The sequence below is a fragment of the Ruditapes philippinarum genome, unplaced genomic scaffold (assembly GCF_026571515.1).
Source record: "Ruditapes philippinarum isolate M1 unplaced genomic scaffold, ASM2657151v2 ctg501_1_1_1_1, whole genome shotgun sequence".
Classification (NCBI taxonomy): Eukaryota; Metazoa; Mollusca; class Bivalvia; order Venerida; family Veneridae; genus Ruditapes; species Ruditapes philippinarum.
Genome location: NW_026854871.1, coordinates 426,411 through 442,185, shown reverse-complemented (window position 1 = coordinate 442,185; position 15,775 = coordinate 426,411). Strand labels below are relative to the sequence as shown.

The window sequence follows — 15,775 nt, the reverse complement described above, 5'->3', positions numbered from 1 at the left end:
AACCCTCACAAAGATACTGATTGGACTTCTGACGGGCGATCAAAGTCTACTTTCACTTTTATTAAATTGTATTTTTTCTTAAATCATGGCATCTGGGAGAGTTGAGTACGTATTCTGATATACATTTTTATCATTCCTATTCTTTTTTTGCGACTGTGTAAATTCATGTTTTTGTGAAAAACTTTTAAATGTAAGGATAAAGCATTTTATTTGGTATCATTTTTTTCGCCCCTAGACATTTCGTCCCTAGACATTTCGTTCATAGTAATTTCACCTCATAGTCAATAGCCAGACTGGAATAATTATATTATATACTATTATATTTAAGAAAATTGATATTAAGTGAGTATTTTTCTCGCTTTGTAATCAATAATTGTTTAAAAATGCAAGTATAAAAGACCCCTATGTATTTTTCAGGAGTAAAACTTGTATATAATACACTAGAGAAAACGGAATGAACCTTATATTTACTCCAGGTTTAGACCCCGGGGTCTTATCCAGGATATAGCCATTATTTACATGTAAATGCACCAATCAACTGGAATCATATATGACCCATACAACCTTAGAGAAATTTATAATGATTCGTTGCATTAACAAAACGCACCCACAAGGAGTCGCCGCACTTTAGTGACAAATTACCACAGATTGGTGACAAATCCCCCCTATTAAAACGATTTTTGTATTTTCTGATCGCAGATCAGTAAATACAAAGCTAACATCCACGGTCTAACACAAAATTTCCTAACAGACCTAACAATGCAAAGTAGTTCTCACTCAAAACTGCTTAAAAACCAGCAATTTAAAAGAGGGAACAATTTTTTGTTACAAGTATCCAACAAATTACTACGTATTCAGAGTTGAAAAGTAGCGTTGGCTTATAGAATTGTCAATAAATGCACACTCACAAATTACCCGGATGAATATAATTTTAATCAATGAAAATGCTATTTTTAGCGATGTTGATTACCGAATACTACGCAAATAAATCTGACTGTCGAGTAGTTGAATATATAGATTCTACATGTTGGACTGTTTGGGCGAGAATATTTTCGCTAAATTATTTACTTCAATTTTAAACAACAGGTTTACCCTGAACAAAATACCTCGAAATTAATAAGGATTACAAACCCGAAATGCAATGGAAATTCTAAATTTAGAATCACTTGATTTTATTCATACTTTGTTTGTATAACTTCTCCGTGGTGCAGGGATAACGCGCTCGTTTATTGTGTGAGAGGTCAGTAGTTCAAATCTCAGTCGAGTCAACATTTTTTAAAATTCTTTTTTAAGTGTCTTTGTTAAGGAAGTAGCCACGATATGAAAGGATAAAGTGTAGCTATCATAAAAAATGAACATAAATGATTATTTGATGCAACTCTAGTTATGTAAAATTCCGTATGTATCAAACTCTGGTTCCTGCAAGATGAATTATAGTACATAAAAATAAACTTATACAGGAAGACACATACAGATATACAATACGATTTAGATTGCAAAGATCAGAAAATACCACAGAGCTTGCAGCCCTTTGATTAATATTAAGAAATGGTAAGATTGCTGGTCTCTAAAGTTGGTTGAATCATCCATTAAGTGGGGCAAATTGTTTTGGGGTGAATTGCCAATGAAGTGAGTCATCAAATTATACTAAAGGGTAGTTCTGTGGAAAACAGGGTAATTGTAAGAATTTTTTTCATCTATCATTGGCAGTCAATGCTGTTTTCTTTTACAACGTAATACCGGGTTGTGATCACAGGCTTTCCATTTCATCTGTCTTGTAAATAATGGTAAAACTATTATAAAATCATACCCTGTTGTTTGTGTATATTGGGTAATTACCCCCTGTTTTGTGATCTATTGGGTTTTTTCTATTTTCTTAGAGTTATTTCTGTATTTTTTACCCTACCCCCTCTAACCAACCACAAGTTCATGTATTTTACCCAAAATTCCTGACCTACATTGTAGACTGTTGTAGGTTTTGTATGGTTATGAAAAAGCTACTTACTCCTAACTTTGCTTTATGGTTTATTGGCCTAAGAGATTTCCAAGCTGCCTGATATAATTTAAAGGTTATAACAGTCTGAAACAGTATGATCTGCCTGATGTAAGCATTAAGTAATAATTTACGTTATTACGCACCAGTTCAAATGTCAGTTTGCATAAATAAGAATTCATTTACTTTTTCTTACCCTTAGTTATTACTTCTATTGGGTTTTAAGACATTTTAATTGGGTAATAACGCAAATACACATGTTATCTGCAGCCCTGTCAAGAACAAAATTTCCAACAGGCAGCCACTATAACATGTAATATTCAAGGTATATAACTCTGAAGAGAACTTCCCCATATTTGCCTCTCTTATTTTTTTAAAATAAGACATGTGTCACGGTTCAGAACTGTTCACTATTAAGGGGAGAAGATGTGTAAGCGGCTTAGATAGCTCAGTTGGTGGAGCTGTGGAACAGTATTCCGAGGTTTCCAGGTTCGAGTCCCTGTCAGGCTGCACATTTTTCTCACCCTGTGACATTTGGCGCCCAACGGGGGACCATGACTGATAGCTCAGAGTTTAATTCACATTGCTCTGTAACTCTGTGAAATTCGAGGACGAATTTTATGATAGCAGGGGAGTAACAATAATGTCACGGTTTAGAACTGTTCACTATTAAGGGGAGAAGATGTGTAAGCGGCTTTTTCTTACCCTTAGTTATTATTTCTATTGGGTTTTAAGACATTTTAATTGGGTAATAACGCAAATACGCATGTTATCTGCAGCCCTGTCAAGAACAAAATTTCCAACAGGCAGCCACTATAACATGTAATATTCAAGGTATATAACTCTGAAGAGAACTTCCCCATATTTGCCTCTCTTATTTTTTTAAAATAAGACATGTGTCACGGTTCAGAACTGTTCACTATTAAGGGGAGAAGATGTGTAAGCGGCTTAGATAGCTCAGTTGGTGGAGCTGTGGAACAGTATTCCGAGGTTTCCAGGTTCGAGTCCCTGTCAGGCTGCACATTTTTCTCACCCTGTGACATTTGGCCCCAACGGGGGACCATGACTGATAGCTCAGAGTTTAATTCACATTGCTCTGTAACTCTGTGAAATTCGAGGACGAATTTTATTATAGCAGGGGAGTTACAATAATGTCACGGTTTAGAACTATTCACTATTAAGGGGAGAAGATGTGTAAGCGGCCGGATAGCTCAGTTGGTAGAGCCGCAGAACGATATTCCGAGGGTTCCGGGTTCAAGTCCCTGTCATGCTGCACATTTTTCTCACCCTGTGACACATGTTTTTCATATCTATGTATACAATGTACATGCAATCTAAATAGCACAGTAGATTTGTCTTTTAATCAATGTTTAAAATATTAAGTCAACTACCTTCATGGAAGATAGATAAAGTATCAAAGTTGAAAAATCATTATTTTAGTATTTAATGTCCTTTTTTTGTTAGAACAAAAACAAATTGTGCTTTAACAGCTATCCTATGATTACAAGTGAGTGAATATAAATGTTGATTAAGTGCTAAGATTCATTTCAGTTGGACCAAAATTTAATACAAATAAAAGTTCTTAGTTATACAAATTATTGTTTTATGTTATAATTAGGCCAGCGTATTGCAGAGGTAGCCACACATTGGTTGTTCCTATGCTGATGTTTAAGCAGAACAGGGAAAAACTGTGTGCACGACTGAGGCAAAACAAAGATGTGCCAAAGGGGGCAATGGTCCTATTACAAGGAGGGGAGGCTGACACAAGAAATTGCTCTGATCATGAACCCTTGTTCAGACAAGTAAAATGTTTTGATATTTGTTTTATTTCTAATCGGACAAACTGTTATAAAAGGTATTTTGATGACTTTCTGGCTTTACTGGAAAGGAAGAATAATGGACAACCACCAATCATTATTTCAGAAGGCATCGGGGTAGAACTGCCAAAGTTCAGGAAGCTTGATCCTAACATTGGTGGGATTTGAGCTCACATAAATTCCTATCATGTCTAGTGCTATGTTGAACTAATTTTGGGTGTCCGTGACTGAGTGGTTAAGGTTGCTGGCTTCAGACCACTTGCCCCTCATTTCTGTAGGTACGATTTCTGGCAGGGACTTTGGATTCTTTAGTATATACAAATTTATTTTTGCAAATTTTCTGATTGTGTTGGAAGCTATAAGCTTATTGAAAAAAAACTTCAAATCCTTTCCTTGAACCAACCAGTACTAAGCAATGAGTGTGGAGTTTCTTGCTCACAGAAACAACGGCTTGCCTCTGATGGTTTTTGAACCCATGAGGCTGTCCTGCTATCCATAGATTACTTAATGTCTGACATGTCTGTATCAAAGGCTATTGTCATCAGACTTGGTCAGGATGTTTTTCTAGGTAATTGCTCGAATGAGTTCGAACATGGGTCATCTTGGATGAAAAACTAGGTCAAAGGAGCTAAAAATAGAAAAAATCTTGTTCAAGCTCTAAGTGGCTATTGTTTTGATCAAAATATCCTGAAAATTGGTCTGAAAGTTTGTTCTGATGATTTCTAAGTCAAGTTCAAATATGGGTCACCTGGGGTCAAAACTAGGTCACAGGGCTCAGATATGGAAAAACCTTGTTAACACTGTAGAGGTCACATTTTCGACTCAACTGTCATGAAACTTGGTCAGGATGCTTGTCTTGGTAATTGCTCGGATGAGTTTGATGGGTCAGGTAAGAGATCAAGGGTCATCTTGGCCCTCTTGTTCTATTTTTTTGTGAAAAAGCCTGTGGCCCTTTAAATTATGGAAACTGTTAATGAATATAGTCCTATTTCATACTGTTAAAATTTAGCTATTTATTTAATGGAGGAAAAAATTAAAATATGTGTTGGAAAATGCCTTGATTCATGATAAATACCTTCTAAAACAATGTCCCATAGTTCAATGTCTCTGTTTCTCATGTTTTTAAGTCATTGGCAGTTTTGTTTATGACTGCAATTTGAAAACACAATATTTTTTGGCTTTGTGAATTGGGCCCTATTTTGACACTAAAACTGCAGAAAACCCCCCAAAAAAACACACACATAAAAAAGCCACTGACTGATATAAATGGACACTTTTTCAACAATGTATGTGTGTAATGGATTTTTCATTCAAGTATAACTAACAGTTTTGAGCATTAATTTTTACTTTGGAAATTATATGGTCTCTGATTTTTGCTTTATTTTAATAAAGAACTTTTAATCATTTTTTTGAAATATGTCATAGGTAATTTTATTTTATTTAGGGAATCATATGGTCCTACCCTTTAGGTCAAGTTTGTATGAGGTTGTTTTTCAAATTTAATCTATCCATTTATTTTTATTTTAAAGGAATCATTTTTTCACTGGATGTTTGGAGTTGAGGAACCTGATTTCTATGGGGTTCTTGAGGTAGATACAGGAAAAGCTATACTCTTCCCACCTAAACTACCTGATGCATATTCTGTTTGGATGGGCAAGTAAGTTATTACCTCAAATAAGAATTGAGCCGCGTCATGAGGAAACCAACATAATGGGTTTGCAAACAGCATGGATCCAGACCAGCCTGAGCATCCGAGCAGTCTGATCAGGATCCATGCTGTTCGCTATCAGTTTCTCTACTTTTAATAGGGTTTGTAAGCGAACAGCATGGATCCTGATCAGACTGCGCGGATGCGCAGGCTGGTCTGGATCCATGCTGGTCGCAAGCGCACTATGTTGGTTTTGTCATGACGTGGCTCAATTAAATTTTAGGTTGCTATAGGAAACCAAGGCATATAATATGCAACTGGTTAAAACAAACAAATGAACAGAAAATAACAGACTAAAGTCAACTAATATCACAATAAAAGAATACAATTATGACTAGCTAAATAAACAAAAAATAGGAGATCATATTGTTTCATTTCAACCAATGAATTTAATACTACAACTTTACATGTATTTAACATTGTAACAAATGGGAGAGGGAATGGATAATGAGAGGTTGTATCTAAATTGTAAAATAATGTTTTTACAAAAAAAGATAGTTTTAGTAAGAATGAAAAAAGAAGTTATAATCTTTAAATAGATACATGCTCATGGGTTATTTTTCCTTGCCTATACTCAAGCTTTTATTCAGAATAAAAGTTGAATAGTCTAACATGATATAGTACCTAAACTTATGACCTAATTATAAGCTTTCATACATAATGTTGAATAATTTCAGACTGTTAACGGAAGAAGATTTTAAAGTTCGCTATGAGGTAGATGAGACCTATTTTATACCAGAGGTAAGATATACGTTTACTTAATGATATACTGTGCTTTTAGATCATGGTATTTTACGCTTTGACGCAAGTAGGAAAACAAACAATTAACTACTTGTTTTGTAGCATTTGAAAACAAACGCACATTGTTTGATTTAAGAATAACCAAAAAGATACAAACAAAAAGAGGAAAATACCTTAACTTCCTTCTTCATTTATTACTTTAACTAAAAGTATTTGTTTAACAAATTAGCCGTGTCACGACAAAACCGACATGGTTTGCGACCAGCATTGATCCAGACCAGCCTGCGCATCTGCGCAGTCTGATCAGGATTCATGCTGTTCGCTATCAGTTTCTCTACTTGTTATAGGGTTTGTAAGCGAACAGCATGGATCCTGATCAGACTGCGTGGATGCGCAGGCTGGTCTGGATCCATGCTGGTCGCAAACCCATTATGTTGGTTTTGTCATGACGCGGCTCAAATGTTGTTATGTCTTTCTTTTCATAAAGATGTGCTTTATAATTACATCTGTTTAAATGGTTGAGACTATATACATGTATAACAGTTAAGTTGAATGAAATAAAATGGTATATATGCAATGAAGTTAGTCTGATGTACAAATATTTTTATATCAAACTTAGAGACTTTATTATATATTTCTTGTGAAATTGAGTCACTGTCATTTATGTAATCTAAACTGTGTATATAAAGAAATGATGTAATGATTTGTGATTGATATGTGTTTTTTTTTCTCCATTTTTTTTTTTCAGATCGCCAATGTGCTGAAAGAAAAATCTCCCTCTGTTTTGCTGACATTGGTATTTTGCTTATTATATTTTTATAATAGTTGAACACTTATATTACTAATGACTTACAACTCTTGATAGATGGTTCATTAAATTAGTTTTAACTTTTTTTTCTATTATGCCTTAGAAAATATTTTATTCTTTAAAAAAGGAAAATATGAAATTTTTAAATAAAATGTTTTAAATTATTTAAAAAGAAAAGAACAAGCAAAGTAACGATTTTTTCTAAACGAATGCATAAGAATCCCCAATACCATTAATGTTAATCTCTACAAAAGCCGATAATGATACATGGTTAAGTAATTATACAATACCGGTAGTTGAAATATTTGACGGCCTCCGTGGTCGAGGGGTTAGAGCCGATCATCATACTTCTAATATAGTTACCTCTCTGTTCGATCCCCGGGAGATGCTTTGGTAGTTTAGCACGGAGGAAGATAGTCTAGTACTGGTGTAACTCTCCAGGAACGATGGTTAGGTTAGGAAACTACCAGTCTATATGACTGAAATACTGTTGGGAACAAACAAACAAATGTACATATACATAGGGGAAGGCTTAATTTTCTGCGGTTTTTAAATCTGCGGTGTTGGATTAACCGCAAAAAAAGTAGAAATAAAGTTCCCGCAGAAAAAAGTACTTATAAGGTATATGGTGCAAAAAAGAAAACCACCATATTTTGGGTACCTTATTCATGGCCTTAAAAGAGTACCTGCTCTTATTTCCATAAATTATTTTTGTGCTCCCTTACCAAAATGACTTTAAGTGACTTATATGTTTCTTATATGCAACTTATACTTGACCTATAAGAGAACTATAAGTTACATATAAGTCACTTATAAATCACCTAAAAACCTGTCTAAGTCAGTTATAGGTATATGCTACATATAAGTCACTTTTGGCCATTTTTTATTCAACATATAAGTCACATACAAGTCACCTATAAGTGCCTTATACTGGTGAAGTTTGGAGTAACCAGTTTCTATGTTAGATATAAGTGAAAACTTTTGCAAGACTTTTTATTACTGAGCAAAGCTGAAAAAATTACTAAGTACAAAAACATGAGAAAAATTGATAAAATTTATTGAAGTTGATTTGTAATTCTTTGCTTTAACACAATGGGTATCAAAATACTCAGAATTTAAAATACTATAATCTTAGACCTTAATCACAAACAATTTAGATTTTTTTTTAAATGTTGCTTATTAATTTTTTATCACAGCTGGGGGTTTTTATATAAGATAAATAGGAAAAATGATTATCAATTAAGTATATTACCTGTAAAAAATTTTGGTACATATTCTGTGCGGAATTGGGACAGAAATGGCATTCAATCAGTGATTTCTAGGCTACCATGGACAGAAATGAAATTCCATGTCATTTCTTCTCACAAGGAAAATATTTCACATAAAAGTCACCCAAGGCATAATTCTACTCTTGTTTTTTTTCTAACTTGAAACAGACATTGAAATCTATATGTTTTTACCAACTGTACTTCTTACAGACCTAATTTCTGGGAAGTAAGATATTCTAACAAGAAAAAGAGGTGTATTTTTTTTAATATACAAGTTGGAGTGTTATTTTTAAGACATTTAGGCCTAGTGTATTTTAGATATTTAAACAATAAAAAAAACAGTGCTTGAAATAAACAGTTTATATTGCCTTTTTAATCTATATAAAATCAAGGAACCAATATGCCTGAAGATTGCTTATATTTTCTACATCCACTGATACACCACATAGATCAGAGGTCTGATAAAACTGGCCACCTGCCTTTGCCACCATATGTGCATGACTAATTTTTTGACTGGTCATTCCTACAAATCAGACTGTTCCATGTGATTATTTTGGGAAAGATAACATTTCCTATCCTGAATTTTGTAAAAAAGGACATTGCATTTTCTTTTTCAAAAATGTATAATGATTTTTAAACTTTACATATCTATTTAGTTATTTGATTTTTTTCACATTCAATGATTGTAAGACAGAACTGATGAGTGCTTTGATTTTTGGATATACCCTGTTTTACATAACATTGGACCTGCCCAGGTACACAGTTGTAAGTCCTGAAAACATTTAGGTTAGCGAGCTGGTGAGAAATCACAGAGAATCTACTTGATGTTTTAGGAATTTTAGAGATATTGTTTTGTTTAAGATGTTTAAGTATAGTTATGGTAAATAAGAATGACAAGAAGAATCACCTTGGACAAGAAGATATACAACAAAATCAGGTAAATACCTTTGAGTTACATTTATGCAGAATTGATACAGGTTATATATTAAACAATCAAAGTAAGATGGCAGCAAACTAAAATTTGTAACTTGAGAGATCAAGGCTGTTTTTATTTCTAAGCTTCATACATTAGATTTACTAATACAGTCATGTAATTGATTTTTTAAATCTAGATTTAATAGTCAAATTAATTGAATTTTTAGAACTAAATAGTACAATCAGTAGTTTTATGCAGCTGAATAAGACATGGTCATCATAATCATTTATCATTTTATTGTTGTTTTCAATGGATAAATCTGATATTACAATTTACATACATTGCAGGCTAGTGGGACCAGTTCTTACTTTGAGATGCCAGGTGAATAATGATATGCAGTATTGAGCCAGAAAAGGTATATTTTTTAATCTCTATACTTACTGCTCTAAATCTTTCACAGAAAAGAGCATAACAAATGTTGTTGCAAATAGTGCAGTTAATCAATTCTTATAGAGACTTTTAGCAATTCTTAAACAACACTGTTGACTTGTGCACTAAAATGAGATACTGTGTAACTTAGGAATTTTGTATATGCATAAGCATAAATAGCTAATATAGTTTGATGATATAAAAAATATGAAATATAACTGCATATACAATAGTACACAATTTATTCCACATCTTTTTTAATTAATTATGAATTCTATCTTTAAAGGTGAACACAGCCACATGAAGTTCTCCGAGGAAATAGAAGCAGAGCACTGAAACAGACATCAATAAAAGAAATAGTAGTTTGAATAATCAGAAACATTTGATCAAATTTATGATTTGAACAGTTCCTCACCGACAGACTTCCAGCAAAATAATTGTATAAATAAAGTGTTTGATTCCAAGAAAACCAGTAAAAAACAAAAGACTTGCTGCTAGAAATGAATATTGTTTTTGTTATAGTGAATGTAAGATGATTGAACTGAAGGATATGTATGTTGAATTTTGTATTTTTGCTCATTTATATGACTATGAATATAAATTAATAAACATTTTTGAAATTAAATTACTAAACTTTTATTTTATTTCAAGCTTTTTTGACATCAAGCAACATATATGTGACTTGTATGTGACTTATATGTTACTTATAAGTGACTTATATTAAGTCACTTATATGTAACTTATAAGTCACTTATATGTAACATATAAGTCACTTATATGTTACTTATAAGTTGAGCATATCTTTGACTTACATGTCACATATTTGTGACTTATATATAACTTATACTTCACTTATATGTCAAAATGCCAGACATATACTGCACTTACATCTAATTTGCATTTAAAATACATATACTTGACTTATAGGTGAATTGACTAAGTGAAGTATAATCTACATATAAAATAGCCTATAAGTGACTTATAAGTGAATTCCGTAAGGGCTGTGCTGTTAAATCTTCTTACAGAAGTTCATTTAGTTGGGTCTTAATTGTAAATGCTAAGATGATTAAAATATTGCAAAAGAATTGTGATTTAGTATCAAGGTTAACTCTCTCTTTCCATTATTATAAATAGTTGTTTTTCAAGACCAAGCCCCAAGTTTATAAAACCTTTTCCAGAGATCAAGCTTGAATCTCAGCATTTTAATTGGTCAATTCACATTCTGTGCCTGTTTCTGATCAATCAAATACCTGAGATCTGAGTTTGAGATTAGACTATTTCTTTATAACCTTGGCCCCAGTTTGATAATTTGATAAGTTGGTCTGACCAAACTTAATACTATTGACTCTGTAAATTTACCCTTGTCTATTTGAATCCTATAAATTCCACTTAAATGAACCAAATTGATTTACACAAGTATATTGAATTGCATAGATGAAGAATGTAATTATTCTTTTAATAGCATAAAGAAATACTATAACATAATATATGTATATTTTAAATTCTTTAATTGAGATTTGTAAAAGGCATCATTTATGTTATTATCACCAGTGAATTTAAATGCAAATGCCTGAGACTCGGTCAACTTTTGTTTTTGATAAGTTATGAAATGTTGGTATTGTCTTCTTTTGAAATGATTTTTACAAATTGGCACAATGATTTTTATGTTATAATGTCTGCAGAAAATTAATATTAACTTAATTTTCTTATAACATTATGACTATGTATATTGTAGTGTTCACCTGTGCTGTTCTACAGGAATTAGAAACTTTGACAGGAGAATTATAGCAACCCGAAAATGTTTTTAATATCTGTAGAACAGCTATGGATGAATACTAACATACTTAGTGACAAGCTTTATTTATTAATATTCACTGACGTGGTTCTATGAAGCTTTTTGAAAAATAGAAGGCTACTATGAACGGAATTTGATATTGTATCGACTTTAATTGACACAAAATTTTTAAGAAATACAGTGTTTTCATTGATTGACAAATAAAACTGGACACTAATTTTCATTATAAATGTAAAAAGCAGTTTATGTTTATCATTAAAGGTGTTTTGTTTATATTACAGCGAGGTTTGAATACTGATAGTGGTAAATACAGTAGAGAGGCCGCCTTTGATGGCATCAGCGAGTAAGTATCTGTTGTTATTTAAGTTTTACCCAGTGTTACGACATTCATTCTTTTCCATGATAGGTTTTTGAAAAAATGGACTTGCCATGTATTAAATTGAAACTGTCTGATTTTATTGTTTTTTGGATGTAAAATAATAATAAAAATAATAATACATGTTATAATAAAGTAATACATGTAGGCAGCTTACATTATAGTGTTTGGTAGATCTATGTGGCTTTTCAGGTTGATCAGGCTCTTGTGTGTCTGTTAAGGATAACTTGGCACTAGTTTGTCTTTCTGGCTATTGGTGTTCACTTAGTTTTAGTGAGTCTGTGTGACTGTTGAGGTTAACCAAGCATGAGTGAGTCTTTGTGACTGTTGAGGTTAACCTAGCTTTAGTAAGACTGTGTGACTGTAGAGGTTGATCTAGCTGGTAAGAGTGTGACTGTTGAGGTAAACCAAGCTTTGTTGAGTCTATGTGACTGTTGAGGTTAACCAAGCTTAAGTGAGTCTGTGTGACTGTTGAGTTAACCTAGCTTTAGAATGTCTGTGTGACTGTTGAGGTTAACCTAGCTTTGGTAAGACTGTGTGACTATTGAGGTTAACCTAGCTTTAATGAGTCTTTGTGACTGTTGAGGTTAACCTAGCTTTAGTGAGTCTGTGTGACTGTTGAGGTTATCCTAGCTGTATTGAGTCTGTGTGACTGTTGAGATTAACCTAGCTGTATTGAGTCTTTGCAACTATTGAGGTTAATCTAGCTTTATTGAGTCTTTGTGACTGTTGAGGTTAACCTAGCTGTATTGAGATGGTGTGACTGTTGAGGTTAACCTAGCTGTATTGAGTCTTTGTGACTGTTGAGGTTAACCTAGCTTTATTGAGTCTGTGTAACTGTTGAGATTAACCTAGCTGAATTGAGTCTTTGCAACTATTGAGGTTAACCTAGCTTTATTGAGTCTTTGTGACTGTTGAGGTTAACCTAGCTGTATTGAGATGGTGTGACTGTTGAGGTTAACCTAGCTTAAGTGTGTCTTTGTGACTGTTGAGGTTAACCTAGCTTTAGTGAGTCTGTGTGACTGTTGAGGTTAACATAATTTTAGTGAGTCTGTGTAACTGTTGAGGTTCATTTAGCTTTAGGGAGTCTTTGTGACTGTTGAGGTTAACCTAGCTTAAGTGTGTCTTTGTGACTGTTGAGGTTAACCTAGCTTAAGTATGTCTGTGTGACTGTTGAGGTTAACCTAGCTTTATTGAGTCTGTGTGACTGTTGAGATTAACCTAGCTGTATTGAGTCTTTGCAACTATTGAGGTTAACCTAGCTTTATTGAGTCTTTGTGACTGTTGAGGTTAACCTAGCTGTATTGAGATGGTGTGACTGTTGAGGTTAACCTATCTGTATTGAGTCTTTGTGACTGTTGAGGTTAACCTAGCTTTATTGAGTATGTGTGACTGTTGAGTTTAACCTAGCTTAAGTGTGTCTTTGTGACTGTTCAGGTTAACCTAGCTTTAGTGTGTCTGTGTGACTGTTGAGGTTAACCTAGCTTTAGTGAGTCTGTGTGACTGTTGAGGTTAACCTAGCTTTAGTGAGTCTGTGTGACTGTTGAGGTTAACCTAGCTTTAGTGTGTCTGTGTGACTGTTGAGGTTAACCTAGCTTTAGTGTGTCTGTGTGACTGTTGAGGTTAACCTAGCTTTGGTGTGTCTGTGTGACTGTTGAAGTTTATCTTACTTTAGTGAGTCTGTGTGACTGTTGAGGTTCATTTAGCTTTATTGTGTGTGTGTGACTGTTGAGATTAACTAAGTTTTATTGAGTCTGTGTGACTGGTGAAGTTTATCTAACTTTAGTGAGTCTGTGTGACTGTTGAGGTTAACATAGTTTTAGTGAGTCTGTGTGACTGTTGAGGTTCATTTAGCTTTAGGGAGTCTGTGTGACTGTTGAGGTTAATTGTTGCTTTTGATATATTTAAGAATTTCAATTATATTTTCTTGCAGGTTCAAAGTGAATAATGAAATCCTTCACCCAGAAATTTCTGAATGGTAAGTCTGGTTTTTGAGGTAATAGAAATCTTTAGTTAAAATTAAATGATAAAAAAGGAAAAATAATTGTGGAATTTTAATTTGTGTGATAATCCCTGTATTTATAGTTTTTTTCCTTTTTAAACAGTTGTTTGCAGATATCAAGCCGCTATGGAAGGGTTATATTGCAAACAACTATTTAAATACGGCCATATAACCTACCACGAATCTTGATACATTAAACTTCATATATTTAAGAAAAGAAATTAAATGATTTTATAAATCGATAGCAGCTGTGTATATAGGTTAAATAAAACATCATAATTATCCAATGAAAAGCAATGTGAGAAATGTGCAATATTATAGAAGCTTGTTTACAATTTACTCAAATCTTCTAGGCAAGTGTATTAGTATCATACTAATCATAATATATGTAGAATCTAATGGTGAATATCCATTGCCTCACTTATTGTGTTTAGGTATTCATATTTTCAAGTCCTAATTTATCAGACATAAGTGTAAGTAATTATTTTTGTCCAGTACATTTGCAGTTTTTGAAAAGAATTGTGATGCAAAACTTTTGGTGAATCAGCTTTAGTTAACTAATGTAATAAATCAGCAGTTTATAAAAATGATAATACTAAGTTGGTTAGTGTTCATTAGTAAGCATTTGAAAAATTAAATTGGCCACTCTTGACTAATTAAATTCTGTAAAAGCTTAATAATCTATGTAAGTTTTACAGTTTACTTTATCCATGTTTGTATCAATAATGATAAGGCTTGATTAAAATGACTGATTTGAGCGTAGCTGGTCATCAAATGATTAACACATAACACCATCCATTCATCATTTGCATTCCTTGTTTAGATAATGTATACAAGGTAAAACACACCTGCAGATAACAAAATGATAACCTTTTTCAGATAACAAAATGAATGCACTCAGATGACCCTAATTTGTGGTTAAATAGATAAACAACTGACTGGTCAAAGGGACATAATCTTTCAGTGTAGAGAATAAAATCAAACAAGATTGACAGAGTAGTCATTCTTGATAAATAACGTATTATGACTATTAATAACTGATTTTACTGTTGTGAATATTTTTAGTTGATTGAAGTGTAAATGAATACTTTCAGTCGTGTGTTCAAGTCCGATATGGAACTTGAGGTGTTGAGATACACAAACAGAATCAGTAGTGAGGCCCACAAGGAGGTATTTTTTCTTGTAACACAAACACAATTAAAGTTACTTTATTTAACAGATACAGCAGAATTTTTAAACATTTCCAGTTGTCATCATACAGTTGTATTAGGGTAAAAAAAGGTATTCACTTTAAACTTGAAATATTTGTTGACTATCAAGGGCAGGTAAGTCTGGTAAGAAAATTTGCGGCATAATGCCCACTTTCCATGTTGATTTTACCCCAAACTAAGAACAGTAGAGCTTGCTGTCTGTGGACAGGTTTTTTATTAAAGTATCAATTATGTATTTAAAATAATTCCTGTCAAAGGCATGAAATAAATTTACATGTTCAGTATATTAAATAGTTGTTTAATGTTTACCTAACTTATGGATAATGTTTTTATATTTGTGTAGGTGATGAGAAATGTGAAACCAGGGATGTATGAGTATCAAATGGAGAGGTATGGTATTATTTCATGTTGATTAGATGTCAAAATGACCTTGGTTCTGATGATTTTCATTTGAAAAATTATTCTTAAAGAGTTGCCTGTGATTATAAGTATGATAGTAATAATTATGCTGATGATGACTGGAGAAAGAGGAGATGATGATGACGATGATAATTGATAATGATGATGATTGAGATAGATGATAATTATGATGTTGATTATGCTGATGATGATTTAGAGGAGGAGATGATGATTGATGATGATTGAAAATGATGCTGATTATGATTATTGAAGATGATGATTTATAAAGATGATGATATAACATTTATGATC

General features: G+C 32.8%; 1 protein-coding gene and 1 long non-coding RNA gene across 2 annotated transcripts in view; both read left to right on the top strand.

Annotated features, from left to right (window-relative positions):
• Positions 1–15,775, top strand: part of LOC132741375 (xaa-Pro dipeptidase-like) — a 30,684-nt gene continuing 14,909 nt past the window's right edge. The window contains exons 1-9 of the mRNA XM_060729526.1: positions 1–105; positions 3,612–3,795; positions 5,340–5,467; positions 6,196–6,259; positions 7,008–7,055; positions 11,757–11,818; positions 13,785–13,829; positions 14,948–15,023; positions 15,408–15,454. Coding sequence (XP_060585509.1) covers positions 86–105; positions 3,612–3,795; positions 5,340–5,467; positions 6,196–6,259; positions 7,008–7,055; positions 11,757–11,818; positions 13,785–13,829; positions 14,948–15,023; positions 15,408–15,454 — 674 coding nt within the window. The 5' untranslated portion in view covers positions 1–85. The remainder of the gene's footprint in view (positions 106–3,611; positions 3,796–5,339; positions 5,468–6,195; positions 6,260–7,007; positions 7,056–11,756; positions 11,819–13,784; positions 13,830–14,947; positions 15,024–15,407; positions 15,455–15,775) is intronic.
• On the top strand, positions 9,144–10,221 carry LOC132741372 (uncharacterized). Its single transcript, XR_009627272.1, has 3 exons — positions 9,144–9,272; positions 9,599–9,666; positions 9,967–10,221. It is a non-coding gene; the product is annotated as an uncharacterized LOC132741372 (long non-coding RNA).